General features: G+C 38.5%; 1 protein-coding gene across 1 annotated transcript in view; it reads right to left on the bottom strand.

Moving 5' to 3' along the window:
- slc9a5 (solute carrier family 9 member A5) overlaps positions 1–22,559 on the bottom strand; it is a 67,512-nt gene that overhangs the window by 27,233 nt on the left and 17,720 nt on the right. Inside the window, exons 2-5 of the mRNA XM_007246953.3 lie at positions 17,993–18,295; positions 14,424–14,587; positions 6,403–6,481; positions 3,987–4,164 (exon numbers count right to left, since the gene is read on the bottom strand). Coding sequence (XP_007247015.2) covers positions 3,987–4,164; positions 6,403–6,481; positions 14,424–14,587; positions 17,993–18,295 — 724 coding nt within the window. The remainder of the gene's footprint in view (positions 1–3,986; positions 4,165–6,402; positions 6,482–14,423; positions 14,588–17,992; positions 18,296–22,559) is intronic.

Below are 22,559 nucleotides of genomic sequence, written 5' to 3'. Positions count from 1 at the left end.
ACAAGATGTTTCAATTGTAATTTATATGTCATTATGTAATTTAAATTTATGTCTCACTCACGTTTAGTGACTTTCCCCTTCCTCCTTAAATCTCACCTTAAATGTGGAAGCTTAACCAGCAGTTCCAAATCAAGCAGGAGTTTCAGTCACATTGCCGCTAATGATAAGTTCTATTTTGCCTCTTACTCTATGATACAAAAGGCTAATAGAGTAGTTAAACAAGAGGAGTCTTATTTTCAGTAAATTAATATCTCACTCATGTTTAGCAAGTTTTCCATTCCACCTTAAATGCATTGACAGTTACAGCCTTTTTCAAAGTCTTTTCTGAATCTGCGAAATCTGCAGAGCACAAAATCTTAGTTACTGATGCTGACCTCAAGCTCAACTCATGAGAAATCTCATCTGAGATCTCAGATGACAGTTTTTTAGAACAGACACTTATTTAGAACAGAATCACTTGTTTTGAATGCAACACTGCTGGAATTAAATGTGAAAAATGGCCATAAAGGGGTGCTACAGAAATGTTTGCAATGCATTCAAAATGAGAACATGGAGAAGGTCTTTTAGAAAGTCTGAGGTTTTAAGTCGTTAATAGATTAAATTGTCATTTCTCACTCTACTCAATTTTTCACCCGAGCTCTCTAAGTCTACAGCCTTTAGGTCCTCTCTCTACATGCGGATTTATTGGGATTAATAATGTCATTCCTTCACCATAATCTCATTATGTGAATTCTTATTGCCACAGAAACTATGTTTGATGGAGTTTTAGCCAGACTCCAGGATACAGCCTGGCTGGGAGTTACTTGACACAGTAAGATTATATTTCAATTCTTTAGAAGAACTGGTCACAAATCATATTTAGGGATTGTTTATTGGTATTGCATCATGGTTATCATTTGTAGTTATTTCATTCCACATTATAATATCATTTCATGCACTTTATTATACTGTAGACTCATTGTCTGAAGTCTAGGGGAAACATAGCTTCACAAATAGTTTTTCAGGCTTGTTTTCTTTATAGATTTTAAATGTAAATCTATTGATAATTTACTTTATGATTGTCAAAAAACTGTTCTGTATGGCATAATGCCAAAACAAATGTTTCCCCTTTTTTGTCTAACTTTCAGGTTAGACAATGGGAAATGGTTTAATACAAGCTTTATTTCCTATAAACTAATAATTATAAATGTCTGATTGAGCTTCATAACACTGTAGTCTAGTGAGCAGCATACAGGCTAACAAACGCAAACTTTTCCAGTTAAATTATATATTAATATTTTCAAAACCCACCAGAGACCCCAACAATCTAGGCAGCTTTTCTTTATACTGTATTACACTGATCAGAGTTCCTTTAAATCAGCAGGGATTGATTATAAAGGACAGGAAAGCCTGAAAGCTGAAGCCTGCAATGATTAGCTTTTCTTCCATTCTTCTCTGGAACGTTTAAAATGTGTTCAAAATCAGTGCTAAGGACACGTATCAGGCAAACTCCTGCTCTCTGATTGGATAGATGCATAGTGTTGAACAGATTCAAAGTCGCATCCCCCGACTTTGACGCGTTGGAACCAATCATGCACCATGCGACTATGTCTGACTGAGCCGACACTTTCTGTTGAAAATGAATGCACGGTAGAACTTTAAATACAGCGTAAGAGATGTGGAGAAAGCAAGAGAACCTTGGGCTGAAGTTTAGGTGGCTACTACTTTGAGGTAAAAGACTAGACCACAAAATCAGGTCTCCAGAAAAAAACTCAGGCAGACACTGTGACAACATAGAAACTCCACTCAGATAGGGACTTGAACCCAAGACTCCAGCGCTAAGCGGCAAACCTACTAAGCACTAAGGCACCATGCTGCCCTAAGCAGTGGTGTGTATGTCTGTCTGTATGCCCAGACACAGACTTGCACTCTATCTTGTAGAGCTCAATGCAGTCAGTCCTCGAGGTGGACAGTCATTTCTGGTTAAGAGTATGCTGTGCTTGACTGGCTACTGCAATTTGTTAGTCTGTGTGTGCTAGTTAAAGGCTGTAACTTCTTATCATGACTGATGGTTTATGTCTTGCAAACTAAATTCACAGTATGTACTACGTATAGCATGGTTACAAAACCTCTGCAGATGTTTTGCTTCCTTCTTATCTAACTGTAAAACTCAATCAATTCAAAAGAAACAAGATGTACCAACATGTCCAATGGGCAGCAGGTTTGAAACTTAAATTGGGAACAACATCTGGATATAACTGCTGCTTAGATGACATTATGTATGCAGAAATTCATATTTAGTTTGTGCTGGTGCAGGTTTTTTGGCAGACACTCGTGCACAGCACTGTTGTATCTGCAGCATCTGTGTCCTTGGGCCATGTGTGTATTATCACCAAGACAGTCTCAGTCGAAAGAAGCATTTTATTAAATGCAATGTGAAATCAGATTGAATTAAAGCAACATGTTCCAGACACTGCATGAAATGAGTATCTGGAACTGAATTTAAATGCATCAGTGCATCAGTTCTAGACAGCACTGGATTATTCAGACCTGTGCTTAAAAAATACATATTAAGAGGAATGTGCAATTATAGCAAAACAGACAGTTTACTGCAATATATATAGATATTGTATTGAACAATATTTCAAACAATTTTTAAAAGATGTATTTATTGTCTATATCAGGGGTGTCCAAACTACGGCCCGTTTCCTTTTTTGGAGCGGCCCGCGAGGTATTTTAGAAATAGAATGAAAGTTGGCCCGCTGTTAAGCAGGTTTTTATAATGTGAATTTTCTAGATGTCAGGAACGGGCCAAAGAGTCTAAAGGCGGAGAGGGTGCCCAGTTTTAGCGCAGAAAAAACGGGCCAAAGAGTCTAAAAGCAGAGAGGGTGCCCAGTTTTAGCGCAGAAAATCGGGCCAAAGAGTCTAAAAGCGGAGAGGGTGCTCAGTTGTAGCGCAGAAAAATGGGCCAAAGAGTCTAAAAGTGGAGAGAGTGTGCAGTTGTAGCGTAGAAAAACGGGCCAAAGAGTCTAAAAGTTGCCGTAATTAAGGAGTTTAATATTCAGAGACATCATGAAATGAAACATAAATTTGAAAAATCTTAGTTTACACAACACTGTCAAGTAAAATGATGTGTAAATGAAAGTAATGAGGAAAATGTATTATTTAAAGTGGTATATTTCATTATTTGTTTTATTATAGAGTCTGTGGCCCGTGACTTCAAATATATTTCTCCTTCTGGCCCCCAACAAAAAAAGTTTGGAGAATTTAAAACATAAAATATATTCTGGTTTGTTTAACCCTTTTGTCACGCCTCAACTCTGCCTGCAATCTCCAGTGTTTGGATTACATTGCCCAAAATGCAACACACACTGACATCACACCCGTTCCTGAGCACATGACACTGCACACTGCACCTCCAGGAAGTAAATCACCTGAGTTCTAATCAGCTGTGTTAGGCCCTATTTAAGGAGCTCAGTTCTACCTGTCCTTTGCTGAGTATTGACAATTTTATTCTGTATAACTCGTTTTCCCATTGCCTGTGTTACTCTCTCGTTTTGACCTTAATTTTTGCCTGCCCTCTGAAATTGCGTTGCTGTTTTTTGACCTTTGGACTGTTCATCTTCCCTGGTATGTAACCTCCCTGTTGCTGCTGTTTACCGGTATTGTTTTACTTAATAGTTTGGATGACTTTAGTATTAATCTACAATGCAGGACATTTTAAAATAATGAAAAAACATTGAATGGTACTGTTTATACACACACACCCACTTTAGAGTGCTCACTCTTGAGCAGTGACACAATTTGTTCTCTCACGTCGTGAATTCTTGAGTGTGTGTGTGTGTACAGTCTGTACTCACAAGAGGATGGCAGAGAGTGAGAAAATCTCAGCGGTCAGGTAAGCCAGTTACACCAGCAGAAAGATGAAGAGCAGCTGTGTGTGTGTGTGTGTGTGTGTGTGTATGTGTGTGTATGTGTGTGTGAGTGTGTGTACAGTCTGTACTCACGAGAGGATGGCAGAGAGTGAGAAGAGCTCAGCGGTCAGGTAAGCCAGGTACACCAGCAGAAAGACGAAGAGCGGCTCGATGATCCGCACCTTCTTGGTGAAACGTGTGATGAAAGCCAGGATAACAGCAAAGATCAGCCCCACCAGTGTCCCACCGATACTGACGATGAGGAAGGAGGCTGAGGAAGGAGCAAAAGCTAGAGTCAGCCTTAATAGAACTAAACTAATAATTAATTGTATTCAAAATATCTAATATACAGCTCTGGAGACCAGTTCAGTTTCTGAATCAGTTTCTCTGATTTTGCTATTTATAAGTTTATGTTTGAGTAAAATGAACATTGTTGTTTTATTCTATAAACTACAGACAACATTTCTCCCAAATTCCAAATAAAAATATTTTGTCATTTAGAGCATTTATTTGCAGAAAATTAGAAATGGCTGAAATAACTAAAAAATGATGCAGAGCTTTCAGACCTCAAATAATGCAAATAAAAAAAAGTTCATATTCATAAAGTTTTAAGAGTTCAGAAATCAATATTTGGTGGAATAGCCTTGTTTTTTAATCACAGTTTTTATGCATCTTGGCATAATGTTCTCCTCCACCAGTCTTACACACTGCTTTTGGATAACTTTATGCTGCTTTTCTCCTGGTGCAAAAAATCAAGCAGTTCAGTTTGGTTTGATGGCTTGTGATCATCCATCTTCCTCTTAATTATAATACAGAGATTTTAAGTGGTCTCTTATTTGTTTCCTAGAGCTGTGTATCAGGTGAAAATACAAAATGAAATACAAAATAGAAAACAAGTCCACCTCACTCATTCAAATATACTCTAATTAGCCACAGAATTAGTACCAAGTGACAGAAATCTTCATCTACAGTGACGTTTGTGAAAAGGGGTAAAGAGTAAATACAATATTTCTGTCAATTGCCTAATTAGTGTTGGTCAAGGACTTTTTTCCACCCACAGCTATTTTTCAATGTATTTCGATCTGTTGGACTGGAATTCATGCTTGTCGTGCCTGAGGATTTTTGTCATCTCAAGGCAAGGACAACTTATTGTGGTGGGGACATACCTGAACATTGACTAGAACTACACGATTTACTTCAGAATACTGAAGGATCCATTAATCAGGGACAACTTGACAATATGGGACCAGGTGAATCAAATTCTTGTTGTTAACTTACATTAGTCATAATAATATTAGTCACTGGAGATATTCTTCCTAAACTGAATATTTAAAGTTGTTTAACATGTAAAGTAGTGCTGTCAGTGTTAACTGTCATGTCTTGGGGCTGTTCCTGTTCTGTCTCCATGTTTTTACTGCCGTCTTGTTTGTTTATCTCCTTTAAGTGCTCTGCTATGGGTTCTTCCATGTCTCTGCCCTGTCTATCGCCTTCACCTGTGTTTCAGCTGTAGCCCTCCTCCTTGTTACCTTCTCCAGGTGTTCCCTGTTTCCTTTCCTGCCTTGTGTGTGTGTGTGTGTGTGTGTGTATTTATAGACTTGTGTTTCCTGTTTCCTTTGTTGATTCTTGTACGTTGTTCCATCAGTTCAGCTTGTGTGTATTTTCTATGTGTACTCAAAGTTTCAGTCTTGGTTTATTGTTTGTTTGTTTGTTTTCTTTGTTAATAAATTTACTTGAATTTGCGTCCGCTCTCCGCATCCGCTCCCTCCTCCACCTGACATTAACACATTAAAGCTTGCAATTAATTTGGTAGCTTTATCATGTTGATTTAAAAAAAAAAACATTGGAACATAAGTGTTTTTTTTTTGCATCAGAACTACCCTTAGATTTTATAATAAACTAAAATAAAGCTCTAGTCTGTTTACCAGGTCTAAACCAAACTACACAATTATTTCTGTCTCTCTCTTTCTCAAAAATACAAGGAAATACCAGCTTTTAAACGTATATTTTATAAGCAACTAAAACCCTTCCAATATCATAAATGTAATTCCACTTTACCAATCTTACATTTTTTATTCTTATATTTGCATTTAAATATCCACTATTGAGTCAAAATAGTCTCGATTAAACACAGAATATTTTTTAAATCAATTAACACCACTAATTTAAAGGGGTCTTAGAATGTTAAAAATATTTCATATTTTACATATTAAATAAATATTAATATGCACATTTATTTACTAAATTAATATTAAGCTGTGCTTATAGTTAAATAGAGCCATTTATTTAAGTTACCACTTTAAAGTTCTTTAATGTGATGGCCTCTTCATAAAGGACAATGAGGACAATGCATTTTCCTCAAGAGCTCAGAGCAATTTTCTTACGCCACGATGAGTCAATAAACCAAACACTTATGAAAAAGGGGTCAGTCTTAAATGACACCATTCTCATTAATGGGACTTAACTGACCTACTCTGACCTCTGTGGGGAAAAGAGTGTGTTCTCTACTCACCTACTCCTTTAAAATAGTCTGCTGTTAGGACGTTTCCTGGTCCCACCTCCACAAAGGAGATATAAACTTTATACAGCACCTGCAGAAAAAGACAGAACAGAGAAAAACATGCAGTGTTTATTTTACAGTTATATATATTAAAATACAATAATGAGACAATACTGATATGTGGCTTCCCAATAACTGTACATTAATACTGACAGTAGAGAGGTATTTACATTTATTTACAGGTATTTCTAATAAACAATTTTCAGACACTACAGTGTTTATACACTACGTTTTGAAATGCACCTCATCAGTAGAAAGCAGATGCCTCTGACTGTGAAAATTTGTCTGTGGCTCTGGATAGACAGATGGACAGAAGAGTGGACAAGCCCACACACTGACCCTATTCCCTATTAGATGAATGGAATGGTGAGTAATAAACAGATGGATGGGTGTATTGATGGATGGCCTCCAGGATGAATGATGAATGGGATAAGTGGATTGTTGAGAAAATAAAGAATGCATAGAATAATGGATGGATTGATGAATAAATGTCAAAATGTGGGGGAGAATGGATGGGCAGAGGTGTAAACATTGAATGAATGAATGAATGAATGAATGAATGAATGAATGAATGAATGAATGAATGAATGAATAAGATATGTAGATGTATAAATGCATGAATGAATAGACAGGCCTATCTATATTCTATCTATCTGTATAAATGCATGAATGAATAGATAGGCTTATATATTCATTCATGCATTTATACATCTACATAACTACATAGATGGATTTGGTGGGTAAATGGATGGGTGGATGGATAGATAACGGGAAAGAATTTATAGAGGTGTAAACAATACATAAACGAATTGGTGAACAGATGGATAGATATATGGTTTATGTATAAATATATGGAATATAAATGAATGAATTAACAAAAGGATAAGTGTGAAAGGTATACAAATTAATGGATGCACTTATGAGTAAATGATGGGAGGGAACACTAATAAAGAGAATGGATGGATGGATGGATGGATGTATTTAGTGGATAAATTGATGAATCGATTGATGAGTTAATGGACTAATGTGTGAAAGGATTAATGACCAATTAAATGATTAAAGGATGAATGAATGTGTGGACAGATGGAAATAAACAGATGGATGAATAGTTGAGTAAGTGGATGAATGGAGGAACAGAATGGATGGCAAGATGAATGGATGAGTAAAAGGATAATTGTGAGAAAGGATGGAGGGCCAAATGTAAGTAAAAGTAAATGATGAATGCATGAATAACAAAAAGACAAAATAGATAAATGGATGGATGAATGTATAGATGGATTTGACGGGTAAATGAATGAACAGGTAACTGCATTAATAAATAAATGTGTGGAAGTAAGGGATGTCCAAATGAGCATGTGATAAAAGGATGAACAGAAGGGTGAACAGATGTAAACAAATGAATTAATGGACGTTTGAACAAATGGATTGAGGATCAGACGCATTAATAGACTAGTAAATAAAGAGGCTAAACGATGAGTGGATATGCAAACAGATACAATTGAATAACACCAGAAAGGGATACAGATGTGGATAAATAAATGGATTAATAATATCAGCAGATCTGAACCAAAACAGAGGCTGCACTAAATTCCAGACAGACCTTATTGCTAGCCTAAGGCATGCAGGTCATTTTACTTTTTTTTTTTTACTTTGATTACAATGGGTATCATTGTTCATCGTCTAGACAGATCATTGCTTGTCTGCAGGTTTGGATGAAAACAAATGACTGTCCTTATATCCAGTCAGGCCTTCTATTCTGCATACCCTGAGATTAATACAGATATTGCATTATCTGCATCTCTGTTGACAAGTACATTACTGTTATCTTGATTAGCTCGAGAGACAACTCTTAAGCATGGATTATAGAGTAGTCAGCAGGTCTGTGTCTAAACAACAGCTTGCACTAAATCTCAGACAGAACTGATTGCTTAGGGTCTTACTACTTTATTACAACTGTCTGTAATAATAAATTACCTTTATAGCTGGACGATATGGCCCATAATTTATATCACACTATATTAGAAATGAAATATTTAACCATATTTTGATCAAAAGTGCACTTGGCAAAATACAAGTATTAGTAGCCGCAATGCTAACAGACACAGCAGGCAGATGTTGAGGTGTTTTAGCCTCAATAATAACAACAGGTCAATGGCACCACACTGGCAAAATAAAGTAAGTTATGTTTTACGATATTTAATGTAGATCATGTCTGTATGTGAAGCCTTAAGTGTATTAGCTACAATGCTAACAGCCAGTCTCAGCCAGGTTAAAGCTGTGATGCTAACAGACACAGCAACCGGCCATGCTAGGTTTGGATCACTTTAGCCACAAAGCTTGTTATGCATGTTGGCTGCAATACTAACTGTTATTCTGATTAGAATAACAGTATGATCAAGGCTGGCCTTAAATTATTATCACCATTATTGAAACAATTTACACAATCACAATATGTATTGATGTTGAATGGATATTGTCCAGCCCTAGCTCTTATACTTGTATCGTTGCTGTCCAATGAAAAACAAGTATCTCTGTTTTTGACCATTTTTAGGTTACTACATAATTTACACAGACTAACTGTTCCTATACACTGTGCCAAAATTTCCTAAAAAACAGACTACTAGAAATGCTTAAAAATTACCTGATATAATTTTTTTTTTTACATTGACTTCTATTGAAAGTTCAGAAGTTTTTTTTTCTCTACTGTAAAGTTGCTGTTTCATTGGACAATATAATTATTTTAAAGAATTAGAAGATGTCTACAACATTTTAAAACACACTGAAAAGAGTACAGACATGTATACAGGCATGTAGACATTGATACACAACATCAGAGGCAGAAAAAAGTGTCAAAAGAAGAGCCATATAAAGCAGAAAGGCCTGAATTGGAGACTTAATGGAGCCATTATAAGCTCAAGAGCCTCGCCGAACTGTCACAGCTTTAGTATCACATTAACGCAGGTCTGCTAGATGAATGAGATCTGAAGCTGTTTTCCTTCTACTCCTGCATAAAAAGATCAGGCTTATTGGCCTTTTTCCTCGTACTGTTTCGACACTGTATTTACTGTTCCTAGTCATCTGCTCGCAGCCTCATTCTACCATTAACAGCTATTCAAAACTGAAGTTTTTGTTGGTGTGACCTTGATTTCTATGGGAGCCAACACAGTCACAGTCAAACGGCTGGCGATGGGCGGCATGGTGGCGTAGTGGTTAGCACGTTTGCCTCCCAGCACTGGGGTCTTGGGTTCAAGTCCCTATCTGGGTGGAGTATCCATGCTTTCCTCGTGTCGGCGTGGGATTCCTCCCACAGTCCAAAAACATGGAAATCAGGTAAATTGGATACTCTAAATTTACCCAGAACATTTTAATACTCTAAATTGATCTGGTGCATATATGTGTGTTATGTGTTTTAGTTTGTGTGTGTGTAAAATGTGTGTATGACTGTGTCCTGATGCAGTCCTCCAGGTGGACGGTTGTTTCCGGTTAAGAGTACGCTGTGTGCTATTGGCTGCCGTTCTCACCGGTGTGTGGATGAGTGCCAAGTATAAATGGTTGTGTGTAAAAAACTCAATTTAAATGCATCCTTGGGACAACTAGAAAGACATAAAAGTAAATTAATACAATTAATTTAAATGATAAGTTTTCTAATACTCTACATGACTAAATGCTCTACATGCAGCAAGTTTAACAAGATAATTATAGGACTGCTGCCACTTCAGTACACTCAATTATAAAAGATATCAAAAATAAAGTGACTACTAATGAGCCTCTCTGATTTGGCTGCAGGGTAGCGTTATATTCCCATAATAATGCAGCACACACTCAAACAACGAGTGGTTTAGCCTCTAATAAGAGCTGGAGCTATAATTAACGTCTTTGTTTAATTCTAAGCTGGCATTAGACCCCTAGGCCAATGTTGTAGGATGTTCTGATCATTTTATGTACCTTTATTCACATAATAAAATAAAAAAAATGGTGCTAATGATGTTAATTTCCAGAGATCTCAACATCCTGAAATTAGGAGACTATTCAATTGTGCAAAGAGAATTTAGATGTTTGACCATATTTTGATCACAAGTTTATCACAAGTTTAAGTCCAAATAAAATAAAATAGTTTTAATTTATTTATTCCTTTACAATATCTCCCTGAGGAATATTGACTCTTATTCTGAAGCTAATAATAGCGAGTTGACTAAGATGCTAACAGCCAGACTCATTCAGGTGAGTGTGTGACTGATTTTCTGAGCTGGATGACTTGCTGATATTTGTTGACTGTTTATTGGCAGAGCAAATACAGTAGGATAAGTTCTACTGTTTGACATGATACAGTATGTGTATCATATCTGTATATTACTTTGGTATTTCGTTATGAAGCTCAAAATACCAGGATGTAGCTGCAGACTCAGTGCGAGCTTCAAATGTTTTAACATTTCTATAACGGTTTATATTGATATAGAAATATTTTCTAGTTCTAGCTGACATGCAACAATATAAACACACATTTGCACAAATTGATCTAAGATGATTACACATTTCCTCCCCCTCTTGGTCTCATACAGTCTTCTAAAGTGACCATGTGTTATTGAGTGAGAAACAGAGCAGCCACTGGGCTGAGAATCCTCTGGGATTTATGACCTTGGCTTCATCTTCCAAGCCTTCTGCTGCTTATTCTCCATCCAATAAACTGCAGGAGAGATAACATGCACATCTGTCTGCATCTGCTAAGCACTACAACAGCAGCCAGTACTCAGTATAGAATATCATGATCCCAGCATTGTATTATGTGTATTATTCCTAATATTCTAAATCAGTTTTCTGTATAGAATGCTGTCAACAGAACTAGCATCTGGATCCAGATTGCAGTGTTGAGCTGGAGCTGTAAGTGCATATTAAGGAGATGTTAGGTGGCCAGTGGGCAGGAATGGCTGATGAAAAGGGTTGGTTACAGGTCACCATGGGTGAGAACACAGACGTCAGGACATCTTGCCATATTTCTGCCATCTAAATTAGCCTTCTTTTTACTTGCTTTATTGTCTGACTGAGGATTCTCGCTTCATAGCAACTTGCCCGGATCTGAACAGATCTTATTGGTTGAGGAGCGTCCTTGGTGACGTGTACAACGCATTTGAATGGTATGCAAATTTCCTTGATCACAACATCTGTACCAAAAAAAACAACAACATATTTTTTGGACTATAAGGCACAACGGATTATAAGGCGCACTATCAAAAAATGTCTATTTTCTGGTCTATTTTTTTTTTTTATATAAGGCGCACCGGATTATAAGGCATATTAAAGCTCCACTAGGTAGGATTGAGATTTTGTGCTCGAAGGCTCCCCCTACAGTTGCAGAGTGTAATAAATGTTTCAGGCGGATTAGTTTCTCTGTCTCGTTTTCTGGCTTTCACAGACATATTCGGTCTCTTTCCAGCTTCTGCCAGAGTGTCTGTATGTTAGTTTGTAAAGAATGAACCAGTAGTCTTTGTAGCACTGTTTGGACTAAAGGTCGGAAAGCAGGTCGCAGTTCTCGCGAGCGTTGGACGCGGCCGCCTCGGAAAACTTACAGAGTCTGGTTTGAGCTCAGAGGAGCTCCGGCACAGACACGAGAGCACCGCAATTCCTCCTATTACACCTCAATGCAGTTTCAAGCTGTAATTTTACTTCTTTAAAAAGATAAAAAATCTATGAAATCCTGCCTAGTAGGGCTTTAAGCGACTTTAGTAAGAATGCATACTTGAAGTGAATAAGGGTGTCGCCATGTTTTCCTTCTCAAACAAGCACTGGATGTTAATCTACACAGATGTCTCTCCTGAAAACTGTTTATTTGGGTGAGTAAAGCGCTTCCGTTTATTTACAGTAAGATTAGCATTCCAGTATTTTGTGAGTGTTAGCTGTCCTAGCCAGTCCTGGTTAGAAGCGCAAGCTAACCCCAGTTAGCACTAATAAATGTGGCCCGACAGCACTAGACTGAGAAACCTTGAGTGTTCCGGTAACCCAGGGCGCTATCAGCTCATTTTTCGTCCCACATAGAGCTAACACTGTGGTTAGCGGCTAATGCTAATGCTGCTGCACCTAGCCTTAGTGCTGAAGAGCCTTCACTGAAAACTCACCCTTTTAACTGTATATGTACTTCAGTGGAGTGGCTTTACTGCTCCTTAAAACCTGACTGGTAGAATTCATACATAAGGAGCACTAGATTATAAGGCACACTGTCGAATTTTGGGAAAATTAAAGGAATTTATATGTGCTTTATAGTCCAGATCTGAACAGGACAATGTCGGGTTTGGATCAGACGTCACAGTCCACCTATTAGTGACCTCTGTCCTAGACTTTTACAGGCTCCTACATCGTTATTTGCCAATCCTCTGATCATTCATAATGGTATGATCCAACAATTAAAAAAATAGTCCACATGCAGCTACTGATGCACATCTACTGTAAATATAACTTCTATCTCTGCTATTCTTCCATGCTGTAAATGCACATACTGTCTGCTGGCTTTGAACCAAAGATGAAAGAAGGCATGCTTATGTCATGACATAACCATGTCAACAGCATTATGGCAAATCATTTTACCATCAGGTTGCCATAACAACCTGAGAGCAGGCTGGTAAGGGCTGAGGGAATAGGTGTTCAGAAAAAAAACAGTGTTTTATTACATCATTTGTGTGCTTTTCTACTCCACTGGGAGCCTATTCAGCCACATACTTTTGTAGGAGCACAAGGCATGGTATTGTCAGAGAACTGGAGAACTGGAGAAAAGTACAATTCATTTTTTTTAGCTATTTCTCATATGAATTAAGTAGACCAGCAATTTTTGCAACTGTACATAGTCACAACAGCTTACACATAAAGGCAAACATTGAATGTCCAGCCATCTGGCACCCACGATCTGTCCTCACTTAAACTTCAGTAACTCCCATTGCCTGGCCACAAGATAACACCTCACCTCAAAAAGCACCTCAAATGCCATTCGATGACATTTGGCATGTCAGCGTACAATACTTATCAAAAGTCTGGACACACTTTCTCATTCAATGTTTTTTTTTTTTTTTTCTACACTGCAAATGACTACTAAAGTTACCCAGACTATGAAAGAACACATTAGAAATGATGTAGTAGTGTTAAACTAACTTAAAAGTGTTAAACTTAAAAGTATTAAACAAACCAAAATACTCTGTGAAGCATTTAGGTGCTCTTATCTGGGGAGCTGTTAACTTGCGGTTTCTGAGGATGATAACTCTGATGAACTCTGCATCTTCCTTTCTTGGGGTGGTACTGATGAGTGCCAGTTTCATCATTTCAGCATTTCTGATGGTCTTTGTGGGGATAGCTGCATTTGGGGATCCTTTCAAAATTCTTGATATTTTTCAGACATTTATTATTATTATTTTTTTACATAGTAGTTCTTGCCATATTATGGATTAGAGCATTACTCAAATAGGGCTATTCACCATTCCAGGTGACCCTCCTTTATAAAGCTGACTGAGAAAATCAAGCCAATATGTGTAAAGATGTCTACTAAGCAAGAGTAGTTACTTTGAAGAATCTAAAACATAAAACATATTCAGGTTTGTTTAATACGTTTTTATGTACTAAATAATTCCATATGTTTTTCTTCATAGTTTGGATGACTTTAGTATTAATCTACAATGTAGAACATTTTAAAATAAAAAACAATGTTTATGTGTATGTCTCTGATTAGTCCTCTGCCACCAGTGTTTTATTACCCACAATGCATCTACTCAGTTTCTACTCTTGCCACTGCACCTCTTTTTTTTTTACTTTAAATCAACATTAAGTCTACATTTGTTAACTTTTTAACTCAACAAGCATCTTTATTACTCACGACTCACAAGTCGTCAAGTTCCTGAGCACAACACTTGGCCTTCTCTTAAATACTCTGATTCTGGAAAAAGACAAAAATGAGCATCCATTCAAACAGGGGCTCAATGGGAAGTCATGTGACTCACCACAGTGACTGCGTCATTCAGGAGGGACTCGCCGAAGACGATGATGAAGAGCATCTCGTTAACGTGGACTTCCTCAAACACTGCGAGCACCGCCACGGGATCCACTGCTGAGATCAGAGCCCCAAACAGCAGGAACTCCATCAGACCTGCTTCTACATTGTCATCTGCGGAAACACACACACAAACTTATGCAATGGTGCTTTATGTCATGACTTACATCATACATACACCATCAATACATAATACTGAATGAAAGAATGAATGAATGAGCGAATTAATTAATGAATGAACAAATAAAAGAGCAATGATTAATCCTAGAGCAGAAGTGCATTTGACATAGGCCTGGACAATAATTCGATATCGGTATTTATCGCGATAAGAAATGTTTCAATAACGGTGATATCAGTTTTGTGGTATATCGATATGTATTAGAATCATGGACAGGCGTTTTTTACTGGCGTCAGCTCGCCGCAGAGCTCAACACATTCAGCCTCCGTAGCTGGGCTACGTCAGTGCGTGATGACGTAACCACACAGGCACGTAGCCAAATAGGCTAGGCTAGGCAAGGCTAGGTTAAAATGGCTAGGCTCGGGTCCGCTTCGCTACGCAGCAAAAATGTCTCGCGCTGGAGACAAACGGAGCCAGGACGAGCGGATCCAAGGATAAGGTAGACTCGGTTCGGTCGGCCCCGGATCCTCGAGGCCGGCCGCTGGTCCGCTCGCTCGGCCGAGGGTCCTCGAAGCCGGCCGTGGGCCCGCTCGCTCGGCCGAGGATCCTCGAGGCCGGCCGCGGGTCCTCGAGGTCGGCCGCAGGTCCGCTCGCTCGGCCGAGGGTCCTCGAGGCCGGCCGCGGGTCCGCTCCCTTGCCGCTTTGCTGCAAATTGTGCCGGAGAGTGCAGCCGACCAGCAGCGGTAATGTTCATACATCTAAACCAGGGGTCACCAACATGGTGCCCGCGGGCACCAGGTAGCCCGCAAGGACCTTATGAGTAGCCCGCAGACCTGGTCTAAAAATAGCATTTTTGTTGCTATTGTTTTTTTTTTTTTTTTATCACAGTTGCATTGGTGTAATTTTAGATTATATTAGATTAATATTAGCTTAGAGATAGCCTATAGTTTATATATTATTATACAATATAATGTAATATAATATGTAATATTATATTAAAATATAATATAATATAAAATGTAAACAATTGCAGAGATTTATAAAAATAGTGTTGCATATTGATATCTGTGTCTTCACATAGATGAATGTCATTAATTATTAATAACAACATATAATTAAAGGTAAATTGAGAAAAGTTGTAATTTCATGAGTGTGTATCAAACTGGTAGCCCTTCGCATTAATTGGTACCCAAGAAGTAGCTCTCAGGTTCAAAAAGGTTGGTGACCCCTGATCTAAACTGTTCCACCACTTCAAGCAACTCCACTACATACAATATTTTTCTTATACTGACTGAAGCACTTTTATAGCTTATGTTGTAACTAAGTTATTCATAGTTGATAAAGCCTGTAGGTTTGTTTATTTGACGGGAAAATCTTGTTGCTTTTACGTATATAAAGGCTTATTGTATTCTATATCCTAGTTGAAACACTTGTTTTAATCTGTTAAATTTGTTCACAAAGAATAAGAAGCTCTGCCTCTGTTGTAATTTAAAGTTATTTTTATTGGTAATAGTTATATAGGCTTATGTTTGACAGGGATGTCGTTATTATTTTGCTATATGCAAATAATATTGAGCATTGATATATTTTGACTACTTTTATTTCTAAAGTATTAAAGTTTTTGTGAAAGGAGGTTTCAAAGGCTTAAATTAAATTTTCAGACAGTAGTAGGTACAGATTTCCATTAGATATATAGATAGATAGATAGATAGATAGATAGATAGATAGATGTGCATATAATGAGGGTATCTGATGCCAACCATACAAAAAGTGCAAATACACAGTTATATAATAATTTAAATTCGCAGTGCTGCAGGGATTGCAGGGCTTCTTAGCAGTTTTCTGAGGCCTTCAAAGTATTTATATCGATATCGAAATTATATCGTATCGACCGAAATTTAAGGAATATATCGTGATATAAATTTTGGCCATATCGTCCAGCACTAATTTGACATTTTGGACGATACTATTAAGTCAGTAATACTTGATTCCATTAAGTATTAACTGTATTAACCTCAAAATTAAGCAGGCAGTTATTCTTATTTATTCAAATTGTATGCCCTGCATTTAAAAGCTTCTGCACATTAGATTAGAGTATTTTATATGAAAAGACCACCATAATCTGTAAAATAAACTAGACAAAAACAGTGTTTTGAATCACATACAATGAGTAAAAATAAACTCTTCTTATTTTTGCCTCTTTGGCTCTATAGTGCTCTGAGGTCTGGATTCTGTTTTTTTTTTTCTTGGTGAAAGGGGCAGGGCTTAACTTCTGTTTCATTGACCATTTCATGATCTGTTCTGGTGGAAAACATGGTTTAACTAGTATTTTATTTGCTACAAAACATAAAAAAAAATTATATGATGCCTAGGTAACACTTTACTTGGATGGTCTATTTGATGATGATCAACTGACATTCAACTAACATTAAAATGCATGTCTATTAAATTACATTTTAGGACTAGGTTTAGGGTTAGATTTAAAGTTTAGGTTAGGGTTAGGTGTAGGGTTATGTTCTATTTTGAATCATTTACATTCAACATATGTTTAAGTTGCATTTAACAGACATTCAGTTGAATGTTAGTTGAATGTCAGTTGAGCATCAACGAGCGCATCAAATGGACCATCCAAGTTAAAGTGTTACAATGTCTATAAAAAAAAAAAATATATATATATATATATATATATATATATATATATATATATATAAATATATGTAAGTATGGAAAATTAACCTATGATAAAAAAAAAACCCTTTACTGCTACTTTACTAAGAGATAGATAGCTAAAGTTGGATTATGGCCTAGAGCTTAAGCATTATTGACTGATGAACACTTTCGTTAATGTGATCTAAATTATAAATCACAGTGTAAAGGCCCATTTAATGGTTCTACACTGAGATGCCAAATGTCATGGGATAGGTTCATATCCATTGACTTTTGCCAAGTCCCATGGAAGCTAAGGAACGCTGCACTGACCTGTGAGATATGCATGTGGGGTCTCATCTGCATTAAATTCGGATGTGATTTCTGTCAGAGTCGGTTGTCTGTGCGCATGGACAATTCTAAAGAGACACCACCAGTAATCATGTTACTACTTACTGTCCACTGTGGGTGGTAATGCCTTTTATGATGTATGATGTATTCCCGATACACACGTAACACATCTGGCATGTCATGGTGCCTTGCCATGAGCACGATGACCATAGTCCAACCTCACTGACAAGATAACACCTCACAATTTATATGTGCATGTGTTCTAAAGCCATTACCCTTGTGGAAACACTTGATGATCAATTTACATAGTCCTTTACAATCAGGTAAAACAAATCTGAGATCTGATATCTAAGAAAAAAATGGGGAATATTTTTTTCAGAACAATCAAGCCCATCATAACTCACCAATGACTCCCGCCATTTTAGCTCCATAAAGGCAGAATCCTGTACAGAAGGCGTTCCACAGAGTCCCCACCACTGCGTACATCAATATAGCTCCCAGATTGTCAAAGAAAAGGCGCGCGGGCATGAAGTACCCAGCATCTCCTACTATAGTGGGCAGCAGGAAGAGGAAGAAGAGGCCTGGGTCGAGCTGGTAGAGCTGCTTCTTGTTGGCGATGAGGACTATACCACCCAGGACCAGGCCCAGTATGATCAGCACACAGCTCTCTGGAACCACCGTGGTGAAGCGCTGGGAGAAGTGGAACACTAGAAAAAGGAAAAGAAGCAAAGAAAAAAGGTTTAACTACATAATTCAGGGTTTAACCCCAGGTTTAACAGGCCAGGACATTACACCACTAAATCTTGAGGATTTCTATTCAAGCATTACATAATAAGGTTTCATGTTTGATAAGGAACGTTACTGAAAAGCATAACTGTGATTGTAATAGAAAATATAAAAAAAATATTTAAGTAAATCTGCTAATGTCAAAATATAATGAACAAAATCATAAAATTGTCTCTTTCCTGAACTTCATGTCCTCCAAATCTTTAGTTTTGTCATGTTTGTCTAGTTTGTATGTCTATTTTAAAGCCTGCAGAATTTGGGTTGATTCCTGTTACTGATCTGGAATTATTAAGTGGAGTAAAGAGTGAACAGGAAGCTTCTACAAGTGTCCTGGAGGAGAAAAATGTAAACATATTGCTAAAATCTATAAAGCAGAAAATAAGACTTTGGGTGAGCTTTTTAGTTCTATCCGTTACACTGTAAATCTTTGTCTACCAGAGGCATTTTCTAAAGAACTTAGCATGTTTATAAGCCTACATTGCTGATATAGAGACAATAAGTCGTTGTCCATTGAGGCTGGCTTTAATGTCACGTCACTTTTACTGCACTGCAAACAATCAGCTATTCTTTAGGCTGAGTCTAAATTCCTAGGCTATCTTAGCAACTGGTTTCTGGCTGTGCCCTTAAACACTGTGTGTAACAGAGGTTGTGCATTTTGGGTTTCACATGCATGAACTATTCGCTATATCACGTTAAAACATTATCTTTAATCTTCTTAATGCATTTAATTATTATATACCTGTGTTCTTGCACTTTCTGTATGGTTGACATCAGTCATCCTCTCAATATGCATCTCTATTCAACACACACTAAAAAAAGATTCACAACACAGTGAATCAACACCAGCAGATGACATGTCTCTCCAGACCATCACTGATCATCAGTAAATTTTACATTTCATTTGTAAATCAAGGGAGCAGATTCTGGAGGAAGAGTGGAGAGACACACAGTTCAAGCTGCTTGAGGTCTAGTGTGAAGTTTCCACCAATCAGTGATGGTTTGGAGAGACATGTCATCTGCTGGTGTTGATCCACTGTGTTTTATTATCAAGTCTAAAGTCAGTGCAGTGTTTTTCCAAAAAAATCTTACAGCACTTCATGCTTTCTTCTGCTGACAACATTTGTAGAGGTGCAGATTTCATTTTCCAGCAGTATTTGGCACACTGCCCACATTGCCAAAAGTACCAATCAGGCTTATTTTATATATATTTTTTTAAATTGTGACAGTGATTTTTGGGTTTTCATTGTCTGTAAGCCATAATCATCAACAATAAAAGAAAAAAACTTTTTTGAACTGAATTACTGAAATAAAGTAACTTTCCAATGATATTCTAATTTTAAGATGCACTAGTAAGTGGAGCTCCCTGATACTGGGAAAGAGAAGATGATACAGGTGATTGGTTACAGTAATCTGAGCCTCGGTAATCCTCATCCGTACAGCAGGAGGACTGATTTTGATTAAAATTTCCAGTAGACTAGTAATGCATTTTACTTGTATTATAAGCATGAATCCAGTAGGACTGAGCACAAATTATAAACCAATTTACATTTGTTCCATATGCCATGAGTAATTGGCCTCACCGAATAAAAGCCATTATGCCATGTGAGGCTGTTTGAGGGACAAAAGTGGGGGCAGTGTATGTGGAGCCATAACCAGAGCACCAGCAGAAACACAATAATGAATAAAGAGGGCAGCACAATATACTCCTGCTTAATCATTAGTGAAGCATAATATTGCCACTTATCCAAATGAAGACTAATAAATTATAGACATTTCTGTTGCCGGAGCACAATGACGCAGCTCATGTTGCAGACGAGTCTTCTGTGAGTGTACAGACAGACCAAGCACACGGCGTGACTATGATAATTTTCCATCATAAATATGGCAGTTCTGGCTTTATCCACACAGTACAGTCAATGTGCAATGTCATAATAAATGTTGTCACAAACTATTAAAAACAAATGTGCAGAAATTGGTTTTCTAAATGTTTCTGAAAGAACGGAAAGAAACTCACTATAACTGTAGAAGTCACAACATGGCGTCACATTAATGTCAAAAGTCGGGGGTGCAAAAAGACCAAGTGAAAAAAAATTGTAAAGCTCACGTATGGCGTCACATCAATGTCAAAAGTCGAGGGCGCAAAAATACAAGACGGGAGCGCAAAATAGCAGGTGAAAAAATTAACCAGCGTGTTTTAACATTTTGCGTGCGTAAATGAACTTCTCGTGAGCACAAATGTGAAACTAGCGAGCATGACCAAGTGAATCGTGTGCGCGCTGAAGAAAATGTTGCTCTCAAGCTTTATTTTTATCCTTTCGGGTGTTTTTTTTCCTCACGCGCTGTGTGAATTACCTGCAGCAGCAGCTTCTGCTCGACTGAGTTTTTTGCACTTGAGCTTTGAAAGGGGTGGTTTTGACAGTTTGGGGGCGGAGTCAGGGTCGAAGCCCTTAGCAAACGCTATTGGCTGATATTTCTAGGGTTCGTGACGGACCGCCTACCTCCACGAGCCAGAGGAGTGTCTGTTTGCCAGGGTTTGGCGCTCGGAGAGACCCGCTCTGTCTGCCTGGGCTCTCGGCTTCAGTGTTTATAGAGACCGGTGCTGTTCGCCCAGCGAGCTAGTTGCTCTAGGCGCTAACCCGAGCAGACAGAGCCGGCGAGCGACCTCTCTAGGCGAGAGACGGTTGCTACAGGCGAGAGCCCGGGCAGAAAGAGCGGGTCACTCTGAGCACTAAACCCGGGCAGACAGAGCGGGTCACTCTGAGCACTAAACCCGGGCAGACAGAGCGGGTCGCTCTGAGCACTAAACCCGGGCAGACAGAGAGGGTCGCTCTGAGCACTAAACCCGGGCAGACAGAGAGGGTCGCTCTGAGCACTAAACCCGGGCAGACAGAGAGGGTCGCTCTGAGCACTAAACCCGGGCAGACAGAGCGGGTCGCTCTGAGCACTAAACCCGGGCAGACAGAGCGGGTCACTCTGAGCACTAAACCCGGGCAGACAGAGCGGGTCGCTCTGAGCACTAAACCCGGGCAGACAGAGCGGGTCGCTCTGAGCACTAAACCCGGGCAGACAGAGCGGGTCACTCTGAGCACTAAACCCGGGCAGACAGAGCGGGTCGCTCTGAGCACTAAACCCGGGCAGACAGAGCAGGTCACTCTGAGCACTAAACCCGGGCAGACAGAGCGGGTCACTCTGAGCACTAAACCCGGGCAGACAGAGCGTGTCACTCTGAGCACTAAACCCGGGCAGACAGAGCGGGTCGCACCGGAGAGCGGGTTGTTTGGAGGTTAGCATAGCCAGTTAGCTAACTCTCCTGCCGTCCTTCTTTCCCCGCCCTCCTCTGGCTCGTGGAGGTAGGCGGTCCGTCACGAACCCTGGAAATATCAGCCAATAGCGTTCACTGAAGGAGGTGACCCTGGCCCCGCCCCCAAACTGTCAAAACCACCCCTTTCAAAACTCGAGTGCTATTATTAATATATGTTTGCTAACTCTTGCCAACGCTTTTTTAAACAATATATTAGTTTTTTTTAGTTTGTTACAATGTACTGTTACAATATACTATTATTTTAAGGAAGAGGCTTTGTGTGGATTTTGATAAATTATACTGCAGCCATGTTTAGCCTAATGTTTTTAGCTAAACTGTATTCTTAATCTCTTTCAACTCTGTTTCTAACCACCCTGGCATGGACAGGAAAGGAGAGGCACCTTTACATTTTAACATAGTAGGAGGAACTTTGTATAGAAACACTAGATAAGGGGTTGGTGCCACATTTGTACCTTAGGTTAGATTACTTTTAGTAAAGGTGGGTAAGCTAAAGGTTGGTTTACTAGAAACATTGAAGATTTTAACATTCATTAACACATTAATTCTGCTAAACCTATATTCTAAGAATGTACATGTTTTAATCCGGTGTTGAAGTGCTGCTGTGTATTTGAGGTCAGTTCTTTTGAGTAAACAGCTGAAAGGAGTAATTGTTGTCTGTCTCATTCACTTCCTTTTAACACTCTAACTACACACACCTTGTATTTTTCATACCCAGATACCATTGTACAAGTGGCACTTATCAGATATAGTGAATTAAGGACAAGTACAGGTACATTCTTTACATTCTTCACAGGGAAAACCCTTCTGTACTTGTGGTGCAGTAGTGGCTCAGTGGGTTTAATGTATGAGTTTACATCATGAAC

This window comes from Astyanax mexicanus, chromosome 23, assembly GCF_023375975.1.
Source record: "Astyanax mexicanus isolate ESR-SI-001 chromosome 23, AstMex3_surface, whole genome shotgun sequence".
NCBI classification, from domain to species: Eukaryota; Metazoa; Chordata; class Actinopteri; order Characiformes; family Acestrorhamphidae; genus Astyanax; species Astyanax mexicanus.
Note: the sequence above shows the minus strand (reverse complement) of the source record. Positions and strands in the feature narration are given on the sequence as shown.